The sequence below is a fragment of the Phacochoerus africanus genome, chromosome 1 (genome assembly GCF_016906955.1).
Source record: "Phacochoerus africanus isolate WHEZ1 chromosome 1, ROS_Pafr_v1, whole genome shotgun sequence".
Taxonomy (NCBI): Eukaryota; Metazoa; Chordata; class Mammalia; order Artiodactyla; family Suidae; genus Phacochoerus; species Phacochoerus africanus.
Window position 1 is genome coordinate 103,333,893 of NC_062544.1, and position 27,178 is coordinate 103,361,070.

General features: G+C 48.2%; 1 protein-coding gene across 4 annotated transcripts in view; it reads left to right on the forward strand.

Moving 5' to 3' along the window:
- Positions 1–27,178, forward strand: part of DLEC1 (DLEC1 cilia and flagella associated protein) — an 84,386-nt gene that overhangs the window by 54,120 nt on the left and 3,088 nt on the right. For 3 of the 4 annotated variants that reach the window (XM_047770236.1, XM_047770231.1, XM_047770222.1), the window contains exons 19-31: positions 33–191; positions 3,541–3,680; positions 15,216–15,369; positions 15,949–16,059; positions 17,207–17,337; positions 17,845–18,036; positions 18,963–19,033; positions 19,960–20,111; positions 22,918–23,036; positions 23,503–23,573; positions 26,220–26,425; positions 26,511–26,813; positions 26,913–27,007. In XM_047770236.1, coding sequence (XP_047626192.1) covers positions 33–191; positions 3,541–3,680; positions 15,216–15,369; positions 15,949–16,059; positions 17,207–17,337; positions 17,845–18,036; positions 18,963–19,033; positions 19,960–20,111; positions 22,918–23,036; positions 23,503–23,573; positions 26,220–26,425; positions 26,511–26,813; positions 26,913–27,007 — 1,904 coding nt within the window. The remainder of the gene's footprint in view (positions 1–32; positions 192–3,540; positions 3,681–15,215; positions 15,370–15,948; positions 16,060–17,206; positions 17,338–17,844; positions 18,037–18,962; positions 19,034–19,959; positions 20,112–22,917; positions 23,037–23,502; positions 23,574–26,219; positions 26,426–26,510; positions 26,814–26,912; positions 27,008–27,178) is intronic. The other variant, XM_047770225.1, reaches the window with a different exon arrangement.

Sequence of the window (27,178 nt, forward strand, 5' to 3'; positions counted from 1 at the left end):
GCCAGTGACAGGCCCCTCTGGATGTGTCTCAGGGACCTGCCCTCGTCATCGACATCTCAGCCCTTCAGTTTGGGTTGCTGCGCCTGGGGCAGAAAGCCACAAACTCCATCGAGATCCAGAATGTCAGCCAGCTCCCAGCCACATGGTACATGAAGGAGAGCCGGCTCTGCCTGGAGGAAAGGCACGAGGCTGTAAGTGGAGACTGCTGGCTCCTGTGGTACCACCCTCCCCTCAAGAGGTGATGAACCCTCGTGGTATTTGAGCTGTGACACAGCCTGGAAGCCAGGAGAGGAAAGCATACTTGGTGACTTGTCCCTGGCAATGTCCCCCATTCCCCATCACTAGGCAGTTGAGGTTCTTCCTACAGCTAAGCCTAACTCCAAACTGGATTTTCCTGTTCCTTCCTCTACCATCTGATGCAAAATAGAACATGAGTTTTTCCCTCTGTCAGAGCAGCCTGAGTCAGGAAGAAAATAGGCAGCTGAGTTCGGAGGGAAGCTTCCAAGTCCTCTGGGGAGGGGCAGGCTCACTCTAGAGGTTGGTTCCCAGCCACCGGGGAATGTGCTTGCAGTTTGAGTACCTGCCACCAGGTGGTGTTCAGGCTTGGGCTTGCAGCCTGAACCAAAAGGCTCCAAAAGGAAGATCATTTCCATTCAAATAGCACTTTTCTTTTTACTATGAAAATAGAAACTATTAGACATGGCTAAGTGTTATCATGATCACATTTAAATTATGGCATCGTGTTTAAATACGATGATGTTGTATCTGGAGCAAGACCAAGACACACAAAGCATCCTTTTTCCCCACCCACCAGCAGGGGAAATACTGTCAATCCCTGGCTCATGACACCCACCCTTAGTTCTTGGTGGCTGTAGATCCCTGGGAGCTGCTTTAGGTGCTGGTTGCATATGTGAGACTCTTGCCAGGTGTTTGGTGAAAGCACCCTACCTCTGACTGCTTCCTACCAAGGTCCCTCTTCCTGCTGCCCCTCCCCCTCCTGGTCAGAAGGCCACACACTTTAACTTCCACATGCAGGACCTGAGGAAAGACAGTCACAGCCACACGTAAGTCCCATCTGCAAATGTACCATCCCTTCTTCAGGACTTCTCCTTTCTATTCCAAAACCATGCTTTTTTTTATTTTCTGAGGGCCACACCTGTGGCACATGGAAGTTCCCAGGCTAGGGGTTGAATCGAGCTGCAGCAACACCAGATCTGAGCCTCTTCTGTGACCTATACCACAGATCACAGCAATGCCGGATCCTTAACCCACTGAGCAAGGCCAGGGATCAAACCCATATCGTCATGGATACTAGTTGAGTTCTTAACCCGCTGAGCCACAATGGGGACTCCCCAAAGCCATGCTTTGCCTGAAAGCCTTACTTCTCCGCTGGGCACTCTGACATGTGACAGTGCATCACATGACCACCACCATTGCTGAGTGGCCTGTTGCAAGGTTTGGGGTTAGCACTGTCTCTCCCAGGACTCCCTGGTCTCCCTGCTTGGATCTTGGAGCCCCAGAGGCTGGGATTGGGACTGGGGGCAGATGGAATCAGTACTTTTAGGCAGAAATCTTTTCATCAAATGAAAGCTTCAACAGAAGCCCAAGATTTCAAATTATCACTGCTCCGGGACCCTGGAGGCCCCCTCATTAGGCATCTCTGCCCCATCCTGCCTCTCCTTACATCTACTCCCCTGCCCTAGGACTTCCGAGCAATCCCTGGGATTTCCCAAAGCGCAGTTGGAGACTTACAGACCTCAGCCAACCTCCTCTTTTGATAGAAGAGAAACAGGAACAGCAGTTTCATCAGGGTCACACAGCTAATAGGTGGCAAAATCATATCAGAGCTCAGTTCTCAGAGGCCCTAATCTGTTTTTCTCTCACTGTGAAGCATAACTACATTTTATAATTGAACTAATTGTCAGTTTCACATTCTATTATGATTTGTATCCTAACGGAGGCTGGCAACAATCCTGTCTCTACAGTTCTCTGTACTGTATCCTTTTGAACTTTCAAAAATAACATTAAGGCACAGTAGGTTGAGAATCCAACTGCAGCGGCTCAGGTTCGATCCCCAGCCCAGTGCAGTGGATTAAGGATCCAGCATTGCTACAGCTGGATTTGGTCCCTCACCTGGGAACTTCCAGATGCCATGGGTGCAGCAATGATAGTCATAATAGTGGTGAGATTTGGGGTTTGTTAGAGATGTTCAGGTCTAGGGACCCAGAAACCCAACCCCTTACCACAGCCACACCCCCGGGCTCCAAAGGTGACGGGTATGAGGAACAACAAGCAAAGAGGGAGTTCCTGTTGTGGCACAGTGGGAACAAATCTGACTAGGAACCTTGAGGTTGCAGGTTCGATCTCTGGCCTCGCTCAGCGGGTTAAGGATCCGGCGTTGCCCTGAGCTGTGGTGTAGGTCGAAGACACGGCTTGGATCCTGCATTGCTGTGGCTCTGGCGTAGGCTATTGGCTACAGCTCTGATTGGACCCCTAGCCTGGGAACCTCCGTATTGCCATGGGCGTGGCCCTAAAAAAGAAAGAAAAAAAAGAAAAAAAAAAGAAAGAAAGAAAGAACGCAAAAAGCTCTTTCCTTACTAGCCAAGCTCAGGCCCAAACTCTAGCACCCAAGCCTTGGCAGGCCAGGCCAGAGCATGCCAGCTGCTTTTCCTCAGACTTAGGCCAGCTTATCTTCCTTCTAGTGCCAGGGCAGTGAAACCTCAAAAGCAAGAGAACACAGGGCCCGAGACAGCACCGCACGGGATCTGGGGTGGGGGGCAGGGGTGCACAGGGCAGGGGGTCCAGGTCTCCCTCCAGGCAGGTGCCTTGTGATCATTCATGGTCTTGGTTTCAAAGAAAGAGGAAACCAAAGAGGAGTAACATCCCTTCTTGTTGTGATCTTTCAGTGTCACACCAGTGACATCCTTGCTGCGCTGTGTGGCCCTTTTGGGGCCCTGGAGCCACACAGGCCAGTGCCCCTTGTCTCAGCTGGGGACAGGGAGCAGGGCATGGAGAGCCCTCCCCAGGTGCATGCTTCTCCCTGAAAAAATAGAATATTGAGTAGAGTTCCCTGTGCTATACAGTAGGTCCTTGTTGATTATCTATTTTATATCTGTTTTATATATAGTAGTGTTATCTTTTAATCCCAACCTCCTAATTTATTCCCCACCACCACCTTTTCCCTTTGGTAAGCATGTTTGTTTTCAAAGGCTTTGAGTCTGTTTCTTTTTTGTAAATAAATTCATTTGCATCATTTTATAATAGTGCACATGTAAGTGATATCAAATGCTATTTGTCTTTCTCCCTCTGACTCCCTTCACTTAGGATGATAATCTCTAGGTCCCACCTCCTTTTCTTGGAGACTCAGTACTCGTCCTCTCCATCCTGAGTTCTTGCTTCCCCCACCCACTTACCTTGTCCAGCATTTCAGTAGTTCTCTAAAGAGCAGGGGCAGCGTGGGGTCAACCCTGGTTGGTCACGGCTAGCCTGCAGTTCCAAGTGTCCCATCTCCTCATCCTTCCCACTGACCTCCCCCATCAGGCGTCTCCTTTTGACATCGAGCCCTCCAGTGGCCAAGTTCAGCCGCTGGGCGAGTGCAGAGTGAACATCACCTTGGAGGCCCGACGTTGCCAGCGTCTGCAGACTGTCCTAGAGCTGGAGGTGGTAAATGGAGCCTGGAGGTAAGGGGGTGTGAGGGCGTCATCACAACACCCTCTATGCTATTCATGGCATATTTATTTAGCTTATGTGAAATTACATACTTGTTTATAGACATTTCTGAATGTAAAGGTATTTATGTGTTCTATAAAAATTTAAAGTTATTTATATGTGTTCTATAAAAATTGGAAATTATGGAAAAAAATTAAGATGATCCATCATCCATTATCTGGAGATCACCCACTGGTAATATTATGGGATATATCCTTCTAGTGTATACATGCTAAAGCAATGTATATTAATGCAACCGCTTTGGGCAACATGTTATTGCTACCTGGTACAGGTAACAATACCCTCGACCTAGTATTAATTTTTCTAAATATACTCCCAGAGAAAGTTACATATGTTCAGCAGGAGCCTTGTGCTCCTAATGGAAGGCTCATAGCTGGAGTGTTCATGATAGTGATAAACTGGCAGACAACCAGCAGAACGGTTACAAAATAATTGTGCCAGATATTTCCTTTTATTGATGTCATTCATGTCACATTGCCTCAGCTTCAGTGTATAGCATATTGACCTGATTCATTTATAGGTTGCAACGTGATTGCCATTGTAGCCTCAGCCAACACCTCCCTCACCTAATTATCATTTCCTTTTTGTGGTGAGAATAACCATTCCACCAGCTTTGATGTCTATAAAACAGTATTGCTGTCCATGATCCTCATACTGCATATTAGATCTCTAGGATCTGTTCACCTACTGGCTGCAAGTTTATACCCTTACCAGCATCTTTTTCATTCCCCCACCCCTAGCCCCTGGTAACCACCATTATACTCTTTGTTTGGCTTTTTTAGATTCTACATATAAGTGATAGTATATGGTATTTGTCTTTCTCTGACAACTCACTTAGCATAATGTCCTCAAGGTCCATCCCTGTTGTTGCAAATGGCAGAAGGTCCTTCTTTTTAATGGTTGAATGGTATTCCAATCTATGCAAATGTCACATCTTCTTTAGCCATTCATCTATCGACAAACACTTAGATTGCTTCCATACCTTGCCTGTTGTGAATAATGCTGCAATAAACATAAGAGTACAGGTATCTCTTTGATACCCTGTTTTCTTTTCCTTTGGATATATTCTCTGAAGTGGAATTGCTGGGTCAGGTGGTAGTTCTATTTTTTTTTTTGTCTTTTTGCTATTTCTTGGGCCGCTCCCGCGGCATATGGAGGTTCCCAGGCTAGGGGTCGAATAGGAGCTGTGGCCACTGGCCTGCGCCAGAGCCACAGCAACGCAGGATCCGAGCCACGTCTGCAACCTACACCACAGCTCAGGGCAACGCCGGATCGTCAACCCACTGAGCAAGCACAGGGATCGAACCCGCAACCTCATGGTTCCTAGTCGGATTCGTTAACCACCGCGCCACGACGGGAACTCCTATTTTTAATATTTTGATGAATCTTCATACTTTTTCTTCTGTGGCTGAACTAGTTTCCCTTCCTACCAGTGGTGTACAAGTGTTCCCTTTCCTCCACATCCTCCCCAACACTTGTTATCCTTTGTCTTCTTGAAGATAGCCATTCTAACAGGTGTGAGGTGATATCTCATTGTCATTTTGATTTGCATTTCCCTAATGATTAGTGATGCTGAGCATTGCTTCATGTACCTGTTGGCCATTTAGATGTCTTCTCTCGAAAAATGTCTAGTTCCTCTGCCCGTTTTGTAATCTGATTGGCTTTTTGTTGTTGAGTTATATGCATTCTTTTTATATTTTTTATATTAACCCCTTATCAGATATATGGTGTTATTGACTGAAAAAAATGCACATACTAAACATTGAGTGTTAATTATGTTTTAGAGTTCCTATTGTGGCTTAGCAGAAACGAATCCTGCTAGTATCCATGAGGATGCAGGTTTGATCCCTGGCCCCACTCAGTGGGTTAAGGATCGGGTGTGTCCATGAGCTGTGGTGTAGGTTGCAGACATTGCTTGGATCTGGCCTCACTGTGGCGGTGGTGCAGACTGGCAACTGCAGCTTCGATTTGACCCCTAGCCTGGGAACTTCCATATGCCACAGGTGTGGCCCTAAAAAAAACAAAAACTAAATGTTTTATTTGGGGACCTTACTGAAGACTGTAGCCCTGGAATGCAGCCTCTTAGTAGCTTTGACGGACTGTTCCAAAGAGGTAAGGGAGAAGCAAGGATGTAAAGGAGTTTTTGCTGGAAAAATATCCAATGTATAGTGGAACATCAAAAGATTACTTCTAATCACAAAAAAACAGACATCTCAAGTTAATGCTTTTAGTACTCCTCTGTGTATGGGAAGATGGAAAATCTGGGCTTATTGAAGTCATTCCTTTGGTATACATCTTAACTACCTAGGGCTAGTGTCCTCTTTTTCTCCATACTAAATTCCCCTTAGGGTGACTGCTGGGACAGGTGCAGTGGTTGATGGCTTGATGATTGAAATATTCTTTGTTTACTGAAATGGCAGGCAACATTCTTTGTCCACTGCGTGCAAATACTTTGTCTCATTTGATAGGTTGCCTTTTCCATTTATTCATTGTTTCTCTTGCTGTTTAGAAGCTTTTTAATTTAACATAGTACCACTCTTTATTTTTTTATTTTCTCCTTTTCTTTTATCTTTTTTTGGCCTCTTTGGCAGCATTTGGAAGTTCCCAGGCCAGGGATCTAACCCACACCATAACATCGACCCAAGCCGCTGTAGTGACAATGGTGGATCCTTAACCCACTGCATCACAAGAGAACTTCCCACTTGATAATTTTTGCTCTTGTTATTTTTTACGCTTTGGGTGTCAAATCCAGAAAAGCATCACCAAGACCCCAAGACCAATGTCCAAGATCTACTTCTCTGTTTTCTTCTAATGGTTTTATGGTATTAGGTCATTGATCCATTTCAAGTTAATTTTTGTGAATGGTGAAAGATAGGGGTTCAATTTTGTTTTTCTATAAGTGGTTATCCAGTTTTTTTTAACACTATTTGTTGAAGAGACTGTTCTTTCCCCATTGGGTGTTTTTGGATCTCTTGGCAAATATTAATTGACTATATATGTGGCTTTTTTTTTTTTCCTTTTTAGGGTCACACCTGAGGCATATGGAAGTTCCCAGGCTAGGGGTCAAATCTGAGGTGTAGCTGCCAGCCTACACTACAGCCATAGCAATGCAAGGATCCAAGCCTCATCCGTGACCTATACCACAGCTCACGGCAATGCTGGATCCCCAAGCCACTGAGCAAGGCCAGCGGTCAAACCCATATCCCCAAGGATACTAGCTGGATTCATTTCCACTGTACCAGAATGGGAACTCCATGGCATTTTTAAATGAGTGAATACCATTTTATTCTGAGAGGAAAACAGTGGAGGTTTGAAAGCCCCCTCCCTTCTTGCCTTCCTTTCTTATGGAAAATTTCTTACATATATAAAAATAGTATAGTGTAATGAGCCCCTGTGTATCCATCATCTGCTTTCAATAATTATCAAATCATTGCAAATATTGTTTAATCCATATGTCTTATCCACTTCTACCCACCTCTTGTTTTGGCAGTCTTTTTTTTTTTTTTTTTTCTTAAAAGGAGAAAAAGATAGTTTTATTGCTTTGCCAGGCGAAGGGGGCTAATGCCTTAATGACTGTGCCCTTGGCAATCATGTTTTTAAATGTCAAGCATTTGTGTTTGTGGGTTGTTCCTTTTCTATAGTCAGTCTTTATCACATCTTAGGGATGCAACAGCTTCTCACATCACCCCAAGGAAACAAATTTTTGTTTGCTCAGATTTTGGATTGGAATCCTTCTTCAATTTTGGGTGTTTCTTCTACTTCCGAGAACCCTACTTCCGAGAACAGGCTGCCCTTTCCTGTTTGGGGGGAGGAAGTTGATTAGCATAAAGAGCTGGTAGTGTCAGGGTCCTGGGTGTGAGGTGGTGGGGGTGTGGAGGGCAGTCCTCTTCGCAGGACTGAAGCAAGTATAGGTACAGCTTCCTGAATTCCATAAAACGAAGGGGCCTTTGAGGGAAACAGCCCAAATACAAACAGTAGAGGAAACCCACTCTAGCCAGCAACCTGGATCAGTCCATTACTTCCTTCCCAAATAGGACCTTTGGGGTTGTTTTCCATCCAGGACAGTAGAAAGGCCCAGTGTTACTGCAGAATCTGCCTGGACCTCTCTCCAGGGCCACGACCACATTCTTCAGTTGGGGGTGGGGGTGAATCCTGCTGTAAGGATTTACCAGTCTTTTGTGTGATGCTGCAGCTCATCTGGCTGAACTGTCCAGCTAATCTCCCAGCACTCCTTTAGTTGACTCCCCTGCCCTTCACCCCAGCCTACCTGCCCTCTGAGGCCTCATTCCATCATCAAGGAACCTCTTAGGCCCTTCTCCAGGGTCTTAAGTAGTAGTTTTGTTTTCCTCTGTTTCATGAGTTAACTGATTAGATCCTGTCTTTTAATTTTTTCTCATTGAGGTAGCATTTACTTTTTTTTTTTTTTTTTTCATGTTTGGCTGCCCTGCAGCATATGTTCCCCAGCCAGGGATCAGATACGAGCCACAGTCGAAACCTAAGCTACAGCTGCAGTAGCATGGAATCCTTAACCCACTGTGCCCGGCCAAAAATCAAACCTTTGTCCCAACATTCCCAAGATGCCACAGATCACTTTGTGGCACAGTGGGAGCTCCTATATTTATTTCTTTATTTAAAAAATTTCAAAAATAGTGCATGATGTTATTATAAGGTATTTACCATAATAATGATAGACAAAGCAAAGACAATAGTTGCCAGTCCTGACCCCTCTCTATCCTTCTCCACCGCACTCTCCTGTTTCTTTACTTCAGCAACACTTGTTACCATCTGTCCTTTAATGGTTCTCATCCTGCTGTGTGTGAAGTGATGATTCACTGAGGATTTTATTCAAATCTTCCTAATGTTTGCCCTCTTTCATGTGCTGTTGGCCATTTGTATATCCTCTGTGGAGGACTATCTTTTGAATTCTTTGCCCATTAAAAAAATAGAATTTATTGTCTTTTTATTATTGAGGTATAGGTGTTTTTTATGTATTCTGCATACACGTCTCTTATTAAGTATAAGATTTTCAAATATCTGCTCCCATTCTGAGAATTGTCTTTTTACTTTCTTTCTTTTTCTTTTTTTTTTTGCTATTTCTTTGGGCCGCTCCCTCGGCATATGGAGGTTCCCAGACTAGGGGTTGAATCGGAGCTGCAGCCACCGGCCTACGCCAGAGCCACAGCAACACGGGATCCGAGCCGCGTCTGCAACCTACACCACAGCTCAGGGCAAGGCCAGATCGTTAACCCACTGAGCAAGGGCAGGGACCGAACCTGCAACCTCATGGTTCCTAGTCAGATTCATTAACCACTGCGCCACGACGGGAACTCCTCTTTCTTTCTTTTTGACATATCCATGTCATGTGGAAGTTTCTGGGCCAAGGATGGAGTCCTTGCCACATCAGTGACCCGAGCCACTGCAGTGACAACGCCAGATCCTTAACCCACACCACGCCAGCACCACAAGGAAACATGCAAGTCTTTTTTTTTTTTGTCTTTTTTTGTCTTTCTGTCTTTTTAGGGCTGCACTCACAGCACATGGAGGTTCCCAGCTAGGGGTCAGATCAGAGCCATAGCTTCCAGCCTACACCACAGCCACAGCGATAGCAATGCCAGTTCTGAGCTATGTCTGCGACCTATACCACAGCTCATAGCAGCGCTAGATCCTTAATCCACCGAACAAGGCCAAGGATAAACCCAGATCCTCATGATACTAGTCGGGCTCATTAACCACTGAGCCACAATGGGAACTCCCCAAGTCTTTAATTTTTTAAATTTTTTTTTGATTTTTTTATTACTCAAATGAATTTATCGCATCTGTAGTTGTATAATGATCTTAACAATCTGATTTCACAGAATTTCCATTCCACAGCCCAGGCACATCCCCCCACCCCCCAAACTGTCTCCTCCAGAGACCATAAGTTTTTCAATGTCTGTGAGTCAGCATCTGTTCGGCAAAGTTCAGTCTGTCCTTTTTTTAGATTCTACATGTCAGTGAAAGCATTGGATGTTGGTGTCTCATTGTATGGCTGACTTCACTTAGCATGATAATTTCTAGGTCCATCCATGTTGCAAAAAATGCTGGTATTTCATTCTTTTTAATGGCTGAGTAATATTCCATTGTGTATATGTACCACATCTTCTTGATCCACTCCTCTGTCGATGGACATTTAGGTTGTTTCCATGTCTTGGTTATTGTAAATAGTGCTGCAATGAACATCGGAGTACATGTGTCTTTGTGAGTCGTGGTTTTCTCTGGGTAGATGCCCAGGAGTGGGATTGCTGGATCAAATGGTAGTTCTATGTTTAGTTTTCTGAGGCATCTCCATAGTGTTTTCCACAGTGGTTGCACCAATTTACAATCCCACCAACAGTGTACTAGTGTTCCTTTTTCTCCACACCCTCTCCAGCACTTATTGTTTGTAGACTTTTGGATGATGGCCATTCTGGCTGGTGTAAGGTGGTACTTCAGAGTGGTTTTGATTTGCATTTCTCTAATAATGAGTGATGTTGAACATCTTTTCATGTGTTTTTTGGCCATCTGTATGTCTTCTTTGGAGAATTGTCTGTTTAGATCTTCTGCCCATTTTTTGATGGGGTTGTTTGTTTTTTTGGTATGGAGCTGCAGAAGGTATTTATAAATTTTGGAGATTAATCCCTTGTCAGTCAATTTACTTGCAAAGATTTTCTCCCCTTCTGTGGATTGTCTTTTTGTGTTGTTTAGGGTTTCCTTTGCTGTGCACAAACTTTTAAATTTAATTAAGTCCCATTTGTTTATTTTTGTTTTTGTTGTCAATACTCTGATAGGTGGATCTGAGAAGATGTTGCTGTCGTTTATGTCAGTGTTTGGCCTGTGTTTTCCTCTAGGATTTTTATAGTGTCTGATCTTATATCTAGGTCTTTAATCCATTTGGAGTTTCTTTTTGTGTATGGTGTTAGGGAGTGTTCTAATTTCATTCTTTTCCATGTGCCTGTCCAGTTTTCCCAGCACCACTTATTGAATGAGCCGTCCTTTTTACATTGTATATCCTTGCCTCCTTTGTCATAGATTGGTTGGCTGTAGGTGTGTGGGTTTAATTCTGGGCTTTCTATCCTGTTCCACTGATCTCTATTTCTGTCTTTTTGCCAGTACCATGCAGTTTTGATGACTGTTGCTTTGTAGTATAGTCTGAAGTCCAGGAGCCTGATTCCTCCAGCTCCATTTTTCTTTTCCCCCAAGTCTTTTTATACAGCCTTACTGAACTCATTACTTGTAATTGTTTTCTAAATCGAAGATCATGCATGTTATCTGCATTTAGAGATAATTTTACATCTTCTTTTCCAATCTGGATGCCTTTCTTTTCTTTTTCCTGCCCAATGGACCTAATAATATGTCAGTACAATGTTGAATAAAAGTGGCAGGAGTAGACATCCTTACCTTGTTCCTGATCTTGAAAACATTGTCTTTCACCTTTAAGTATGATATGAGCTATAGGCTCTTTGTAGGTATCCTTTATCGTTGAGACAATTCCCTTCTGTTCCTAGTTGGCTGCTTGTTTTTCTCATGAAAGGGTGTTAGATTTTGTTGAATGTTTTTTCTGCATCTTTTGAAATGATAAAGTCATTTTTGTCCTTTTTTGTACTAATGTGGTATTTTACACTGATTTTTGGATATTGACTCCAAAAATTTTTTTCTTATTTAACTTTTTGTTTATTTAGGAGTATCTTAATTTACAAATATATTTGTCCTTCAGATTTCTTTCTATTGCTGATTTCTAATTTGATCTCTTGTTGTTGGAGAACATACTTGTATAATTTCAGTCTTTTTAAACTTGAGGCTTGTTGTATAAGCTATCTTATGGTCTAGTCCAGAAAATGTTCTATGTGCATGTAAGAAAAATGTAGGCAGAGCCTCCTCGCCTGCCCACTTCCATCCTTCACAAGCATCCTATCTTTAAAAATCTATTACTTGTCTATTAAAAAAAAAAGGAAGAAAACAGGAAGAAAATAGGAAGTTCCCATCTTGGCGCAGCAGAAACGAATCTGACTAGGAACCGTGAGGTTGCAGGTTCAATCCCTGGCCTCTCTCGGTGGGTTAAGGATCCAGTGTTGCTGTGAGCTGTGGTGTAGGTCGCAGACACGGCTCAGACCTGGCGTTGCTGTGGCTGTGGCATAGGCCAGCAGTTACAACTCTGATTCAACTCCTAGCCTGGGAACCTCCATATGCCTGGGAACCTCCATATGCCTCGGGTGAGGCCATAAAAAGACAAAGAGACAAAAAAAGAAAGAAGGAAGGAAGGAAAAAGAAAAAGAAAGAAAGGAAAGAAAGAAAGAAAAGAAAAGAAAGAGAAATGTGTATTCTGCTATTGTTGCATAGAGTGTCATGTATATGTTAGATCTGGTTGATTTATAATATTGGGGTTTTGTTTTTTGTCTTTTTGCCTTTTCTAGGGCCACTCCCGCGGCACATGGAGGTTCCCAGGCTAGGGGTCCAATCGGAGCTGTAGCCACCAGCCTACACCAGAGCCACAGCAACACGGGATCCGAGCCGAGTCTGCAACCTAAACCACAGCTCACGGCAACTCCGGTTCCTTAACCCACTGAGCAAGGGCAGGGACCGAACCCGCAACCTCATGGTTCCTAGTCTGATTCGTTAACCACTGCGCCACGATGGGAACTCTGATAATATTGTTTAAGTCTTCTGTTTCTCTGTTTATCTTCTGCTTATTTATTCTGTCCATTATGTAAAATGAGATATTGAAATCTCTAATAGTTATTTTTGAATTATTAGTTTCTCCCTTCAATTCTGTTGTCTTTTGCTTCATATATTTTGGGGCTCTGATATTAGATATCTGTGTATTTAAAATTATAACATCTTTCTGATGGATTGACCTTTTTGTAATTATAAAATACCCTTCTTTGTCTCTAGTAACAGTTTTTGTTTTAAAGTCTATTTCACCTCACATTAAAATAGTTACTGTAGCTCTTCTTTGGGTACTGTTTGCATGGTGTATATTTTTCCATCCTTTTACTTTCAACTTACTTGTATCTTTGAATCTAGGTGTCTCTTGTAGATAGTATACAGTAGGATCATTTTTTTTAAATGCATTTTGCCTATTTGTGTATTTTGATTGGCTTTTTAATCTATGACATATCTCAGTCTGTTTCTGTGGCTAGAAAAAGATAGAATGATAACTACAGTTAAACTTCATTTTCAGATATATTTTATGGCACTTTTCGGGGACAAATCTTTTCTTACTTGATACTCCTTTTTTTTTTTTTTTTTTTTGGTCTTCTTAGGGCCACACCCAAGGCTATGGAAGTTCCCAGGCTAGGGGTCATAACTACAGCTGCCAGCCTACACCACAGCCACAGCAACACCAGCTCCGAGCTGCGTCTGCTACTTACATCACAGCTCACGGCAACGCCAGATCCCCAACCCACTGAGCGAGGCCAGGGATTGAACCCACATTGTCATGGATACTAGTTGGTTTCATTTCTGCTCACCACAGTGGGAACTCCTTACCTGATATTCTTGAAGATTCCCATGCTGGCCAAAATGGTAATGGTTCATTGGTCTTTTGGAAAAAATCCTTTAATGTTGAACAAAGTGAACACCACCTAGATATTTATGGCCCCCCCCCAAAAAAAAAATGGTGGAGGTGGGTAGTTAAAAAAAAAAAGTCCTGTATCTTGACTGTGGTGGTGTCATGAGTATCTACACGTGATAAAATTGTGTGGAAGTAAATACATACATGCAAACGGGTGCCTATAAACCTGATGGGGTCTGAATAAGATTGCTAAATTGTATCCATGTTGACGTCCTGCTTGTAATATTGTGCTATAGTTAGTTATGCAAGATGTTACCGCTGAGAAATTGGGTGAGGAGTATACCTGATCCCTCTGCATTTTTTTGTTGTTGTTGTTGTTGTTACAGCTGTGTGTAAACCTACAGTTATTTCAAATTTAAAAATTAAGGAGTTTGCAGAGTTCTCTTGTGGCACATCAGGTTAAGGAACTGGTGTTGACACTGAAGCAGCTGTGATGCAGTTTTAGTCCTTGGCCTGCGAATTTTTGTGTGCCTTGGGTGCAGCCAAAAAAAAAAGTTTTTAAAAAGTGCATATTATTTCCATTCCTTATATAAGGAAAAAAAACCCTCAGACTTATTTGGGTCTATTTCTAGGTTTTCTACATTATTTCATTGATCTATTGTGTACATCCCTCCACTCATAGCATATTGTCTTGATTGCTGTAGCCGTGTAGTAAGTCTTAACATCCAGTAGAATGATTTCCAACGTTTTTCTTCTTTTTAAAAATGTTTTAGTCTTTGTCCTTTGTCTTTCTGTATACATTTTATAATAGGCTTGCCCATATCTACCAAAAGTCCTTGCTGAGAATTTTGATAAGAATTGTTGTATTAAGCTTAAATGATCAATCTGGGGAGAATTGACATCTATGCTGAGTCGTCTAATCCATGACTGCGATTGATGACTCTCCATTTGTTTTTGTCTTCTTCTTCTTTTTTTTTTTTTTTTCTTTTCTGGGCCACACTTGTGGCATGTGGAGGTTTCCAGGCTAGGGGTCTAATTGGAGCTGTAGCTACCAGGCTACACCACAGCCACAGCCACAGCAATGCCAGATCTGAGCCGTGTCTGCGACCTACACCACAGCTCACAGCAACACCGGATCCTTAACCCACTGAGCAAGGCCAGTGATTGAACCCACATCCTCATGGATGCTAGTCGTGTTCATTAACCACTGAGCCACCGCAGGAACTCTGCCTCTCCATTTGTTGTCTTTGATTTCTTTCATCAGTGTTTTGTAGTTTTCAGCACACAAGTCCTACACATGTTTTACTATTTACCTAAGTGTTTCACTTTTGGAGCACTTATAAATGGTATTTATTTTTGACTTCTGTTTCCACACACTTCTTGTTAGCCTATTAAAATGTGATTGATTTTTCTGTGTTCATTTTTACCCTCACTTTGCTGAATCACTCATTAGTAGCAAGATTTTTAAAAATACAAATTCCTTGGGATTGTCTATGTAGACCATCATGTCATCTGCATATAGGGACAGTTTTATTTTCCCTTTTCTTTTCTTTTTTTAAATTAATCTATTTATTTATGTTAGTTTTGCCTGTGGAATGTGGAAGTTCCCAGGCAAGATGTCAAACCCATGCCACAGCAGCAATGAGAGCCACTGCAGTGACAGTGCTGGATCCTTAACCCACTGTACCAAAAGGGAACTCTGTTTCCTCTTTTCTTTTTGGGGGGGTTTGCTCCCAAGGCATACGGAGGTTCCCAGGCTAGGGGTCAAATCAGAACTGCAGCCACCAGCCTACACCAGAGCCACAGCAACGCTGGATCCTTAACCCACTGAGTAAAGGCCAGGGATCGAACCCACATCCTCATGGATCCTAGTTGGATTCGTTAACCGCTGAGCCACGAAGGGAACTCCTGTTTCCTCTTTACTGATGAGTATGCCTTTTATTTCCTTGTGTCCCAGCTACCTTCCTGTGTATGCTGAGGTGCAGGAGCCCTATGTGTATCTCCAGAGCAGCCAGGTGCAGGTCACCAACCTCTACGTGGGCATGCCTGCCAAGGCGACCATCACACTCATCAATGGCACGCTGCTGCCCACAAGGTTCCATTGGGGCAAGGTGAGGGGGCCCATGCTGAGGGAACCAGGGCTGCAGCCCTCAGAGGCCCTTGTGAAGGGGGAGGTGGGCCCTAGACACCTCCCAGAACAGATCCCCTCACAGCCTGGAATGCCGGGCTCTTGCAGGGCTCAGCATGCCTGGCCTGGCTTTGCATTGTCCGGCCTTCAGGAATTCCAGTTCCCTGCCAGAGAAGGAGTTTCTGGGACACCAGCTAGGCCTCCCAGCCAGCGCAGGCCGTGACTGGTCTATGCAACTGTTAGGAGCCCAGCTGTGGCACCCCCCAGGGTGAATGCCCTGTGTGCCTTGGGGATCAGAGGCTGCTGCTCCCTGTTCACCTTGCCCTGTGCCTCCCAGGGCAGCCTGTTTAGTCCAGGTGACCCTGGGCAGGTGTGAGGTTGAAGGGGGTAGGTGGGAAGAGAAGAAGGGACCTATCCCCCACCCTCGTGAGCACCCTGCCCTACTGGTCTCACTGTGGCCCCCAGTCCACCAGCCTCCTCAGAGCATGTAGTGCTGAGCCCTTTCTCTGGACCCTGGTCTGTCCGGGGAGCCTAGCACATGACCCACCCATGTGTCTGCCAGCTCGTAGGGCTCCAAGCCAGCTTCTGCAGAGCCAAAGTCTCCCCCAGACATGGCATGCTGGGCCCCAGTGAGGAGTGCCAGCTCAGCCTGGAGTTGACCACTCACACCCAGGTGAGTGAGGTGGTAAGGGGCCCACGAGGCCAGGCAGGCCCCCTGGCTGTATGCGTGTGTGCCACTGGGCAGTCTGCCTCAGACCCCTCTCCTGGGCTTTGTGAGTCCAGAAATCTCTTGCATTTGGGTCTAGGGGCCCCATTCCTGCTGGGCTTTCTAGGGATACAGGGACAGGAAGCCTGGAGCAGGCCTGGATGTGCCCTGAAACCCTTTGGCACCAGCTTTGGCCCTTTCTGGGCCATTCTCTGTGGTGGGACAAGTGGGCTCCGTTTCCCAACTGTCCCTAGATGCAGGGCAGAGCTGTTGCCCCTGCAGGCCCTATGTTGGGCGCTGCTGGGGAGACCACCAGCGGCCAGGTCCCTCCTGAGAAGGACATCGCTCCTTGACAGCCACAGGAAGGCCATCAAACGGGGTGTACTCAGGACTTGGGTGGTGGCTGGCCACCCATTTGTGGTTCTTGAGGAAAAAGAAACTTCTTCCTCACAGGGACTAGCACACCTGGGTCCCACTTCTTCTCTGGCAAACATGGGGACAGTGGGCTTCCTTACACAGCTGAGCCTGAGTTCTCGGGTGACATGGGTGAGCCCAGACCCGCACAGAGCAGACATCACACAGTAAGGGGCCAATTTCTGTGGTAGCAGCCCTATTCAAGTAAATGTGAAGCTTCTCCAGAGGTCTGCTCAGAGGGGTCTCCCCTCACGTGGGCTTGCCCAGATATTTGGGTCCAACAGGCTGTGTCTGTGGATGGTGGTTCACGGAGGGACTGGGAGCCCTTCACAGAGATGACCTGGACAAGCCTTTGTGTTGAGCCCCTGCCCCAGAGCAAAGTGCCTGTATGCAGGAGACCACCCGAGGCTGCCCAGCTGAGGTGTCGTCCTGGGACTTACCTGTGTGATGGGTGTCTGATGGGCTTTCCTTTCTTTTCTTTTTTCTTTATTGTCTTTTTAGGGCCACACCTGCAGCATATAGAAGTTCCCAGCCTAGGGGATGAATGAGAGCTATTGCTGCTGGCCTACACCACAGCCACAGCAATGCCAGCTCCTTAACCCTCTGAGCAAGGCCAGGGGTTGAGCTTGCGTCCTCATAGATACTAGTCAGGTTCGTTACTGCCGAGCCACATGGGAACTCCTGATGGGCTTTCTTACAGGAAGAGTTGAGGGATTTGGCCCTCCCTTGTAACGTGTCAGGCATGAAGGAGCCTCTGGTTCTGGGCATTTCTGGGAAACCCCAGGGACTACAAGTGGCCATCGCCATCTCCCCAGAGGACTCTGGCAGCAGGTGAGCCCAGGGCTGAGGCCAGGGACTGAGGGCTGAGGCAGCATTCAAAGGACCAGCATGGCTGTGATACGTGCCTCCTCCCAGCTGATTCCTACAGCCAGGAAAATGCTACAGTGTTATCATGGAAACTCACAAACTGTGGCAATGGGCCCTCTCCACACCATCCTCACCCTCTATGTGGTCTTTGTGCACACACTTGGAGACATGGTGACCAGGCAGGTTGAGGATGGCAGGGGACAGGGCTGGGTATATCTTGGGCTTGCCCCCCAGGCCTAGCACCTGGGAGACAGGCCAGTCTTCCCCTGGCCAGGGAGGGTTGGTGGGCTTGGAGCCTCTCTGGGCATCATGGGTGGGCACAGAGGGTGCATCAATGGGGTGGCAGCTTGACAAGGAGGACTTGGAGGATGGAGCCTGGCTTCTGGGCAGCTCTGGCATCCCTAACCTGAGGCAGCTCCCTGAGCAGGGCCGAGAGTGGCTTGTAACCTGGTGCCCATGGGCATGGGGCAGTGTTCCCAGCAGAGAGCTGTGGCCAGGCCACCCGGAGAGGCTGCACCTGGACTTTGGCTCGACAGTGCCGTTGAGGACCCGCGTGACTCGCCAGCTCATCCTGACCAATTGCTCCCCGATACAGACCCCTTTCACCCTCAAGTTTGAGTACTTCGGGAGCCCCGGAATCAGCCTGAGCCAAAAACCCAGGCTGTACGTCCAGTATCCAATTTCAGAGGCTGTTTCTGGGGAGGTCGTGGCCAGTGCTGCCCTTTTGGGCCTCTGTGTGGCTCAGGGGGCAGGAGGCGGGTGGGCATGGGGTGTGGGAAGAGGGTTTACACAGGTGGATATGGGGAAACACAGAGAGGAGAGGGCCCTGCTGCCTGAGCGGGCCTGTGGGAAAGGCTGGCCTTGTGGCCCCTTCTCAGCCTGGGCTGCTGAGGCGGGGGGCTTCTGATCAACCAGGCAGTGTTGGGGAAGAGCTACTGTAGCTGGGGAACTGGGCAGAGATGTGGCAGTGAGGCAGGGTGCAAAGCTGTAACTTGAAATCAGCCACTGTGAAAGTACTTACACTCCAGAAACAGGCACTTTATCAGCATCCGCTGCAGATGCCTCACCACCAAAAATCCTAAGACGGGGCGCCCAAATTCAAAACCAGTGACAGCCAGTGCTGGTAGGCACCACAAACACTTCCTAAGTCATTAACCGGCCTGCTGCTGGAAGTTAGTACATGCTCAGTGCTGCACAGGTGTCAGCAGGAAAGCCTGGAAGTGACTTGTTGCAGAAGGCTGAGCAATGGACAGGGAGGCTGGGCTGGCTTTGTAACCAGGGGTCACCAGGGCACAGGGCCTGGGGATCTGGGGTCCCTGCTCTGTAACTCCCCTGAGTGGGTGGGAAGGCAACCCCTGGGGCTGGTGGGTGACCTGCAGCTGGGATGCTATGAGTGGGAGGGGGACAGTGGGAGCAGAGACCACAGGCAGAAGTAAAGAAGAGGACTGACCAGCTCTCCCCTAGGAAGAGCAGGCAGGTCCCCCTTCCTCCTCTGGGCACCTGGTGGATGCTAGTTGCCAGGGGAGGCAACTCAGGTCTGGGGAAGGGCCAAGGTGATGCTGTTTCTGTGTCCTGTCTGTCTTGTCAAGCCCCGACATGCCTCCTGCCCTGCTGAGGACAGCTCGGATGCGTGAGCTCTTGGCCAAGCGTGAGCAGCTGGGTAAGAGCCCCAGGGCTGGCAGTGAGCAGACTTTCCTTTGACCTTCCTGGGTTGTGGGCCAGCTGCCACTTTGAGGAGACCCTGACCAGAGAGCACTTCTCTGTGTCTTTTCTAGCCAAGTCTCTGATATGGCCATGACACTCCCCGTGACCATGCTCCCTCTTTTAAACGAGGCCATCTCCTAGCTAGTGCAAATGTGGCTTGTGCCCAAAGCCTGGCTTTGATTTGGAATGGGCAGTGGCTCAAAAGGGAGGGCTCAAAATTCCTGCTGTGGCACAATAGGATTGGCAGCATCTCTGCAGCACCAGGACACAGGTTTGATCCCCAGCCTGGACAGTGGGTTAAAAGAGAAAGGATCTGGGAGTTCCCATTGTGGTGCAGCAGAAACGAATTCGACTAGGAACCATGAGGTTCCGGGTTCGATCCCTGGCCTTGCTCAGTGGGTTAAGGATCTGGTGTTGCTGTGAGCTGTGATGTAGGTCGTAGACGCTGCTTGGATCTGGCATTGCTGTGGCTGTGGCGTAGGCCGGCGGCTACAGCTCTGATTAGACCCCTAGCCTGGGAACCTCTATATGCGGCAGGTGTGGCCCTGAAAAGACAAAAAAAAAAAAAAAAAAGATAAAGGATCTGGTGTTGCCATAGCTGCAGCATAGGTCACAACTGTGGCTCAGATCTGATCCCTGGCCAGGGAACTCCAGAAAAGACAAAAAGGAAGAAAAAAGGGAGGGTTCCCACTAGGACCCTGCCTTATGGAAGCTGAGAGAGGCTGGACCCTGGACACTAGGTGTCCAGAAGGAGGATATCTTCAACCAGATCAAGGAGAAGCTGTGGGTGGCTTATCTGGTTCAGCACTTTGCTAACACTTGAGGGTTTGGACCTCACTCCTGCCCTGGGTTCCTGAGTCCCCATTCCTGGTTCTCCCCCAGAGTTTATGGAAAGCATGTTGTCTCATGGGAAAGGCGCTGCCTTCTTTCCCCACCTCTCCCAGGGCGTGCTGGGGGCCCATCAGCAGCTCAGCATCGACATCACAGCCTGTGCAAACATGTGGGGCGAATACTGGGACAACCTCATCTGCACGGTAAGGGCACACAGGCAGGTGACCGCCTGGGAGCTCAGGGTCCCCCACCCAGGGCTGCACCTTCAAGTTCACTCTCCCCCACCTCCTGGCCCTCAGCCTCCCAGATCTCACCAAGTGGAAAGATGATTCCCCCTGAACTCAGGATGGGCCTTTGCATCTATAGCAACCACTGAGATTCCTGCAGGAGGGATCCTGCGAGCAGGAGATGTGCCCACACATTTCCCCATGAGGTCCTCTGAGGCTGAGGCCACACTGAGGAGGGCAGAGGAGTTCGATGAGCTGCCTGCCCGGACCAAGAACCGGCGTGGGCAACAAGTGTGGAGAGAAAGTGCAGTCTGGCCTAGGCCTTAATGCAACCGTTCATTCTCCATCAGCCCCTTCATGTGCTCACTCATTTAGTATGACCTGAGTGCCTCTGCGTGGGTTCCTGTGTGGTCCGTCCCCTGGATTGTGGATGGTACAGGGATGGATAAGACAACAGATGGTGCCACTGGGGACTGCCTCTTTTAGTGTGGAGGGATGAAATGTGTACAAAGTCCTGTGCTGTTTAGTTCTTGCACAGATTTTCATGAACTATTTAGTAAATTGGACAGTTTAGTTGTGATAGACATTTGCTTTAAATTGTGCTGTGCCCTTTGACAAAGACAGAGTTTGCTGGTGGCCTAACAGTTAATGGATCCAGCATTGTCACTGCTGTGGCTTGAGTCACCGCTCTGGAACTTCCACATTTTGCAGATATAGCCAAAATTTAAAAACAAACAAACAAACAAAAAACACCAGAGTTTCCTTCATGGCTCAGCAGTTAATGACCCTGACTAGGATCCATGAGGATGCGGGTTTAATCCCTGGCCCTGCTCATGGGTTAAGGATCTGGTGTTGCTGTGAGCTGTGGTGTAGGTTGCAGATGCAGGTTGGATCCTGCGTCGCTGTGGCTATGATGTAGGCTGGAAGCTGCAGCTCCAATTTGACCCCTAGCCTGGGAACCTCTATATGCCTTGGGTATGGCCCTAAAAACCAAAAACAATAAAACAAAACAACAAAAGCCCAAAGCATTTATAACTAACAATAATGGGGGGGGAGTTCCCGTCGTGGTGCAGTGGTTAACGAATCCGACTAGGAACCATGAGGTTGCAGGTTCGGTCCCTGCCCTTGCTCAGTGGGTTAACGATCTGGCCTTGCCCTGAGCTGTGGTGTAGATTGCAGACGCGGCTCGGATCCCGCGTTGCTGTGGCTCTGGCGTAGACCGGTGGCTACAGCTCCGATTCAACCCCTAGCCTGGGAACGTCCATATGCCTCGGGAGTGGCCCAAGAAATAACAACAACAACAAAAAAAGACAAAAAAAAATAATAATAATAATGGGGGGAAGGTGGGCAGAAGCATCCCAACCGGGCAAAGTCTCAAGTAAGCAGTTGAAAAATGACAAATAGAGATGGCCAGTGAACATGGAAAATTTACCACCATCTCTGGTAATTAGAAAAGAATTAAAGTCATACCTGAGATTAGCAAGGTATAAAAGTTGCTGGAGCATTATAAATCAACAATAATTTTAAAAATTTTTAAAAAGCTGCTAATGAGGGTGCAGGGGAGGAGTCCTCACGCACACAGCCAGGTGGGCTGGGAAACATGTGCCGCCCTCCAGAGGCACTTGCGCAGTGTGCTGGGACATACGTTTAAAGTCACCCCAAGGAAAGAAGTGGATGTGTGACAAATACCTTTGTACCAGACTTGCTTTTCTTTTTTTTCTTTTTTTTTTTTTCATGGCTGCACCCATGGCATATGGGTTCCTGGGCAAGGGATTGAATCCAAGCCAGAGCTGCAACCTACATGCAGCTGCGGCAATGTTGGATCCTTAAACCCACTGTGCTGGGCTTGGGATCAAACCTGTGCCTCTGCAGCCACCTGAGCCAATGCAGTCATATTCTTAACTCACTGCACCACAGTGGGCATCCCAGGCTTCCTCTTCTTCTCAGCATTGTTTATAATAGAAGGGGGGAAAAGGAAACAAATGAAACATCCATGTCCATCAGGAGAAGATTGGATTAAAACATTAGGCTACGTCCATACAACAGGATTTTGCACAGCTTGTTAAACGACACTGAAAGCCTTCATTAGTAAAATTATCATATGTTCTTAAGAGAAAAGAGGAAATTATTCAAACGAGAGCCTGCCCAGAATGCTCATTTATATCTGTGTTCTACATACACAAGTCTGTCTAGACAGTTGTACACTAAAGTGTTCACAGTGAGTCAGGCTGGGGGTGATGTAGGATTATAGATATCATATTCTATTTTAAATGTTGAAAAAATTTCTTGCTTTTGAGCTCCCTGGTGGTTCAGTGGGTTAAGGACCTGGCATTGTCACTGCTGTGGCTTGGGTCGCTGCTATGGCATAGGTTTGATTCCTGGACCAGGAACTTTCATAGGCTGTAGGTGCAGCCAAAAAAAAAAAAAAAAAGATTTTATTATCAGGGAAGAATGAGAAAGTTATTTCCATTTAAAAGATAAATTGAATCAAAAGGGCCATAAGATGCCCAAGACCATTGGGCTGGGAGACCTGTGGAGTCCTGGCGCTGAGCGGAAAGGCAGGGCAGCAAACCTGCAGCTGAGAAGCCAGGTAGCCCCAGGCCCTTAGGGGGTCCAGGGTGAGCATCAGACAGCAGGAAGTGAGTCCTTGCCCAGCTGGGACCAGGCTGTGGAGACCCTGGGCTGGCTGAGGCAGGAAGGCCTTGTACAGAGGGGATGGGGAGCCAAGGGATACGGTGGCAGCCAGTGACAGGAGTGACCAGGAATTTGTGTGTGTTTGCAGGCAGGAGATTTGCCGCCAGCTGTCATCCCGGTGCACATAGCGGTGGTGGGTTGCCCCATCAGCTCCCAGAGGCCCACCTTCTACACTGCTGACTACTTCCAGAAGGAGCCTGTCATCAGGTTCCGTCCCCCTCCCCTGTGCCTCCTCCAACCCTTGAAAGGCTCTAGGCTACCCATGCTGACTTGTTGCTGTCCAACTGGCCACCTAGCATGAAAGCCCCAGGCCAGGGCTACCCTGGAGGACAGAGCCCTCAGGAGGCATGGCTGCGATCTGTACATCTCGAAGGGCTTTGATGGGACAAAAGTCACGAGCTGTCAGTATCGCCCGAGGTCTGGGCCAGACACAGGGCCCCTCACCCCCACTGAACTGGGATCTGTGTGCTTGGTCAGTGTAATTGTTGAGTTGGCCCAGGGCTTACCTGGGCCTTGAGCATCCCTGGGTCACAGTCTACCAGGCACTGCATGCAGAGGGCCTCCAGCCCTGGGTCTCAGTGACTCCAGGGTGAAGGCAGACCACAGTGGAACTGCCTCCCTGTGAGGTGTGTGCCCTGGCCGTGGCGCTGCCCAACCTGGTCTCTGCTTCCAGGTTCGGCACCCAGATGTCTGGAGGAGACACAGTCACCCGGGCCCTTCGCCTGAATAATTCCAGCCCCTGTGGTAAGACGCTCACCAGGGAAATTGGGACTCATGGTTGTGCCATGTAGTGGGCGGGCTGGAGGGAAAATGGGGCTGGGGGAAGCTGATGGCCCGGGACTGGGACCCAGGAATCCAGTTGGCCTGTGGGTACTGAGGGAGGTCCCTGAGCACCAAGGTAGGGAGCGACCAAGCCCATTGGGGGTTGTCAGAGCCACTTCTACCCTGAAGGACAGGACTTGCCCTTGTCTGTAGGACCTGGGGTCTCCCACTGTCCATGGGCCACAGACACCCTCATCTGGCCCACTTTGCATAGGGACAGACATTTGTAGGGTCACCTTTTCTCATCCCTTGAGCCAGCAGCCCCAGGTTCTTGCAAGGAACTGGGGATAAAGAGGCAACAGGACAGCAGGGGCTGTGCCGAGAGGCTACATCCTGATGGGTGGCATAGACATGACCGTGTCCTGCTTACTGGCACATTGAGTACATTTGAGTATATCTGCAGAGTGGCCAGAGTGCTGGGGGACTGTATGGAGGGTGTTCAAGGCCAAAGCCAGGAGGAAGGCGACCCAACTGGACCCAAGGGAACATATGAACCACAGGACGAGTTAAGGCCAGCTCAGAACCAGAGTCTCACGGGAGGATTCAAAGCACCTTGAGGCTGGGCTACTGCACACCGACTGAACCTGAGTCTCTAGAGGCAGCACCTAAGCAATGTGGTTTTTAAGCTCCTTGGGGGATCCGAGGGAACGTGGTGTGAATAGAAGGGAATGGCCACTCTGTGACCTTGCTTATCTTTGTCCACTGGATGGGGAAAGGGTATCCTAGAGTCAACCACTGAAATCATATCACACTCTCCTGGCATTTCTAGTAGTTTTGCTTTATGTTTTAATTTCTGTATTGTTAGATGCATTTTGAGAACAAAATCTTCACTAAATGATGCCTTTTATCACTCTGAAATATTCCTCTATGGCCCCTTTAAGTGCTTAAAATCTACCTTGCACTACAGTAACATTGTTCCTCAGGTTGCCTGTCGCATTTGCCCCTCACCATTTGTGACTTTGATGTGTGTTTCTTTGTAAGCAACAGAGAATGGTGTGTTTTGTTTTGTCTTTTGTCTTCTTAGGACCGCATATGCGGCATATGGAGGTTCCCTGGCTAGGGCTCAAATCAGAGCTGTAGCCACTGGCCTACACCACAGCCACAGCAACACCGGATCTGGGATCTGAGCTGAGTCTATGACCTACACCACAACTCAACGCCAGATCCTTAACCCACTGAGTGAGGCCAGGGATCGAACCACGTCCTCATGGATACTAGTTGGGCTTGTCATTGCTGAGCCACAATGGGAACTCCCAGAGAACTGTGCTTTTTAAAATCTCAATCTATGTATTTTTATTCTGTGATTTATTTTACTTTGTATTTTTTCTACTTTCATTTTTCTTTTTGTGACTTGATTCTATTTTCCCTTTGTTTGAGATTTCTCTCCTACTTTGCTTTCCATCCCTGGTTACCTTCTCTTCCTCTTGCACATTTCTCTCTCTTTACCTGTGAGACCCTCTGAACCTTAGGTTATGGAGGTCATTGGTGGCCATGATGAGAGTGATTTGATGGGTACAAAAGGCAGATGCTGTGTAATAACCCCAGGAACTACTAGATCAGAGACCTTGGGGGTGTGTTCACCAGGCATTCCCAAGGGGCAAGCCATGACTCACGTGTGAGCTGGGGTTGGGTGAAAGCCCATGGGGGGAGACACTGATGGACCACTTGTCCTACACGTTGCTGTGGGGAAGAGAAGTAGTACTGGACAGGTGGTCTGGCAGAGGGATGCTTGTTCAAGAAACCTCTGACTTTGCTTAAGTGCCGTTGGAAAACAGCTGGGAAAGATGGGAGATAGGTCACACCTGGCCCCTGAGAAACAGGATAGATGCAGGAGGTGAGTGGGATAGATGCAGACAGATGTGGGGGCTCGGGATAGGACTTCAGGAGCTTCTGGGAGGTGAGATGGGGCTACCCACTGAGGGTCAGAGAAGGCCAGGGAGAGCACAAGTGTCAGGATGCAGGTTGGCAGAGAGCTAAATTAACTGAGGGACAGAGTGGGTACACCGTTTAGGTTGGGGACAGATTTACGAGGGTGGCAAGTGGTTCAGAACATGGTGGACTTTCTTACAAGGGCTCAGAGGTCAGTTCAGTTCCCACAGGGTTAGGTTTTGCCCGGTGGGTAGAAGGATGGTGGCAAAGAGAGAAGAGAATCCTGGCAAGGCAAAGTTGACACAGCAGCCCCCAGGGACTGGCCTGGCCAGGGAAGGAGGTGAAAGCAGATGGGAGCTGATGGATGGAGGGGGGAAAAGTAGGGAACACAGGTTGGAGGGCCCAGGGGAGCCAGCAAATTGGCCAGAAGGAAAGGAGGCTGTGGGGAGAGGACTGGGAGCCTGGTACATCTGGACGTGAAACCTGGTCTTCTGATCCAGGGCAAGGAGTGAGGGGGCTGATGGCATAAGCCTGTAGATTTTTTTAAAACAAGAACTGCCTAGTGGTGGCATTAGAGAGGAGGCGCAGCCCCCTCAACTAGTGCTGGAGAACAGGCAGCCTCTGGGGGCCTGCAGGGAGGTGGGGGCCCAGGGAAGAGTTGTCTCCGCTTCCTTCTCTCTCCCCCGACATCTGCCCCAGACATCCGCCTGGACTGGGAGACCTACATTCCAGAAGACAGGGAGGACTGGCTGGTGGAGCTGCTGGTTTTCTACGGGCCGCCCTTCCCACCACGGGACCAAGCTGGGAATGACCTCTTGTGCCCTGAGACCGCTGAGAGCAGCAGCTCCTTTGGATCTCCAGGTCCCTCCAATGTGTCTGAGTCCAGCCACGAAGCTGCCCAGTTTGTGAGCAGGGGTGGGGGGTGCTGGGTGCAGGGCTGTGGCCAGTGAGCCTCGGGCCTGCGTGAGCCTGGGACTCCTTTAACGACAGGCTGAGGGCAGCTCCAGTGCTAGTGCCTCCAAGATCATCTCAGTGGTCCTGCAGGAGCATGACGGGGTGCCCTCTGCCCACCTGTTCTCCATCAGCCCCAAGCAGGTGGTGAGTCGGGGTGGGGCTGGTGGGGGCCAGGAGGCATGGACAGTTCTGAGGCCACTGTGTCTGGACCAGGTGGTCCCTGCCGGGGGCAGCAGCACCATCCACATCTCCTTCACACCTGTGGTCCTCGGCCCCACTGTCCTGCACAAGGTGGAGTGTATTGGCTATGCCCTGGGCTTCATGAGTTTGGATGACGAGGTGAGCCCTCCTGGCTTGGGAGGGGCCACACTGCTGCCTCTCTGCTGGGTAGCCCGTTGCCCACTCAGGGATGCCGGTAATCAGGCTTGGGTTCCGTAGATGGAGAGGGAACTTCCGGGGAGGAGGCGCCGCCTGCAGGACTTCGAGGTGGGACCCATGAAGCTGGATCTGCACAGCTACGTGAGGCCTGCACAGTGAGTAGGATGGGCTGCCTGGCCTCCCTCCAGCCACGAGGGGCATACCTTTCGCGGGCACTGCGGGGGACCAGACAGGGTTCTGGGTGCAAGAGGATGGCAATGGGAGGGAGAAGCCAGCAGGTGAGCCCTGGGCCATGTGAGCCTGAGGCCCAGCCATGCCTGCTGCCG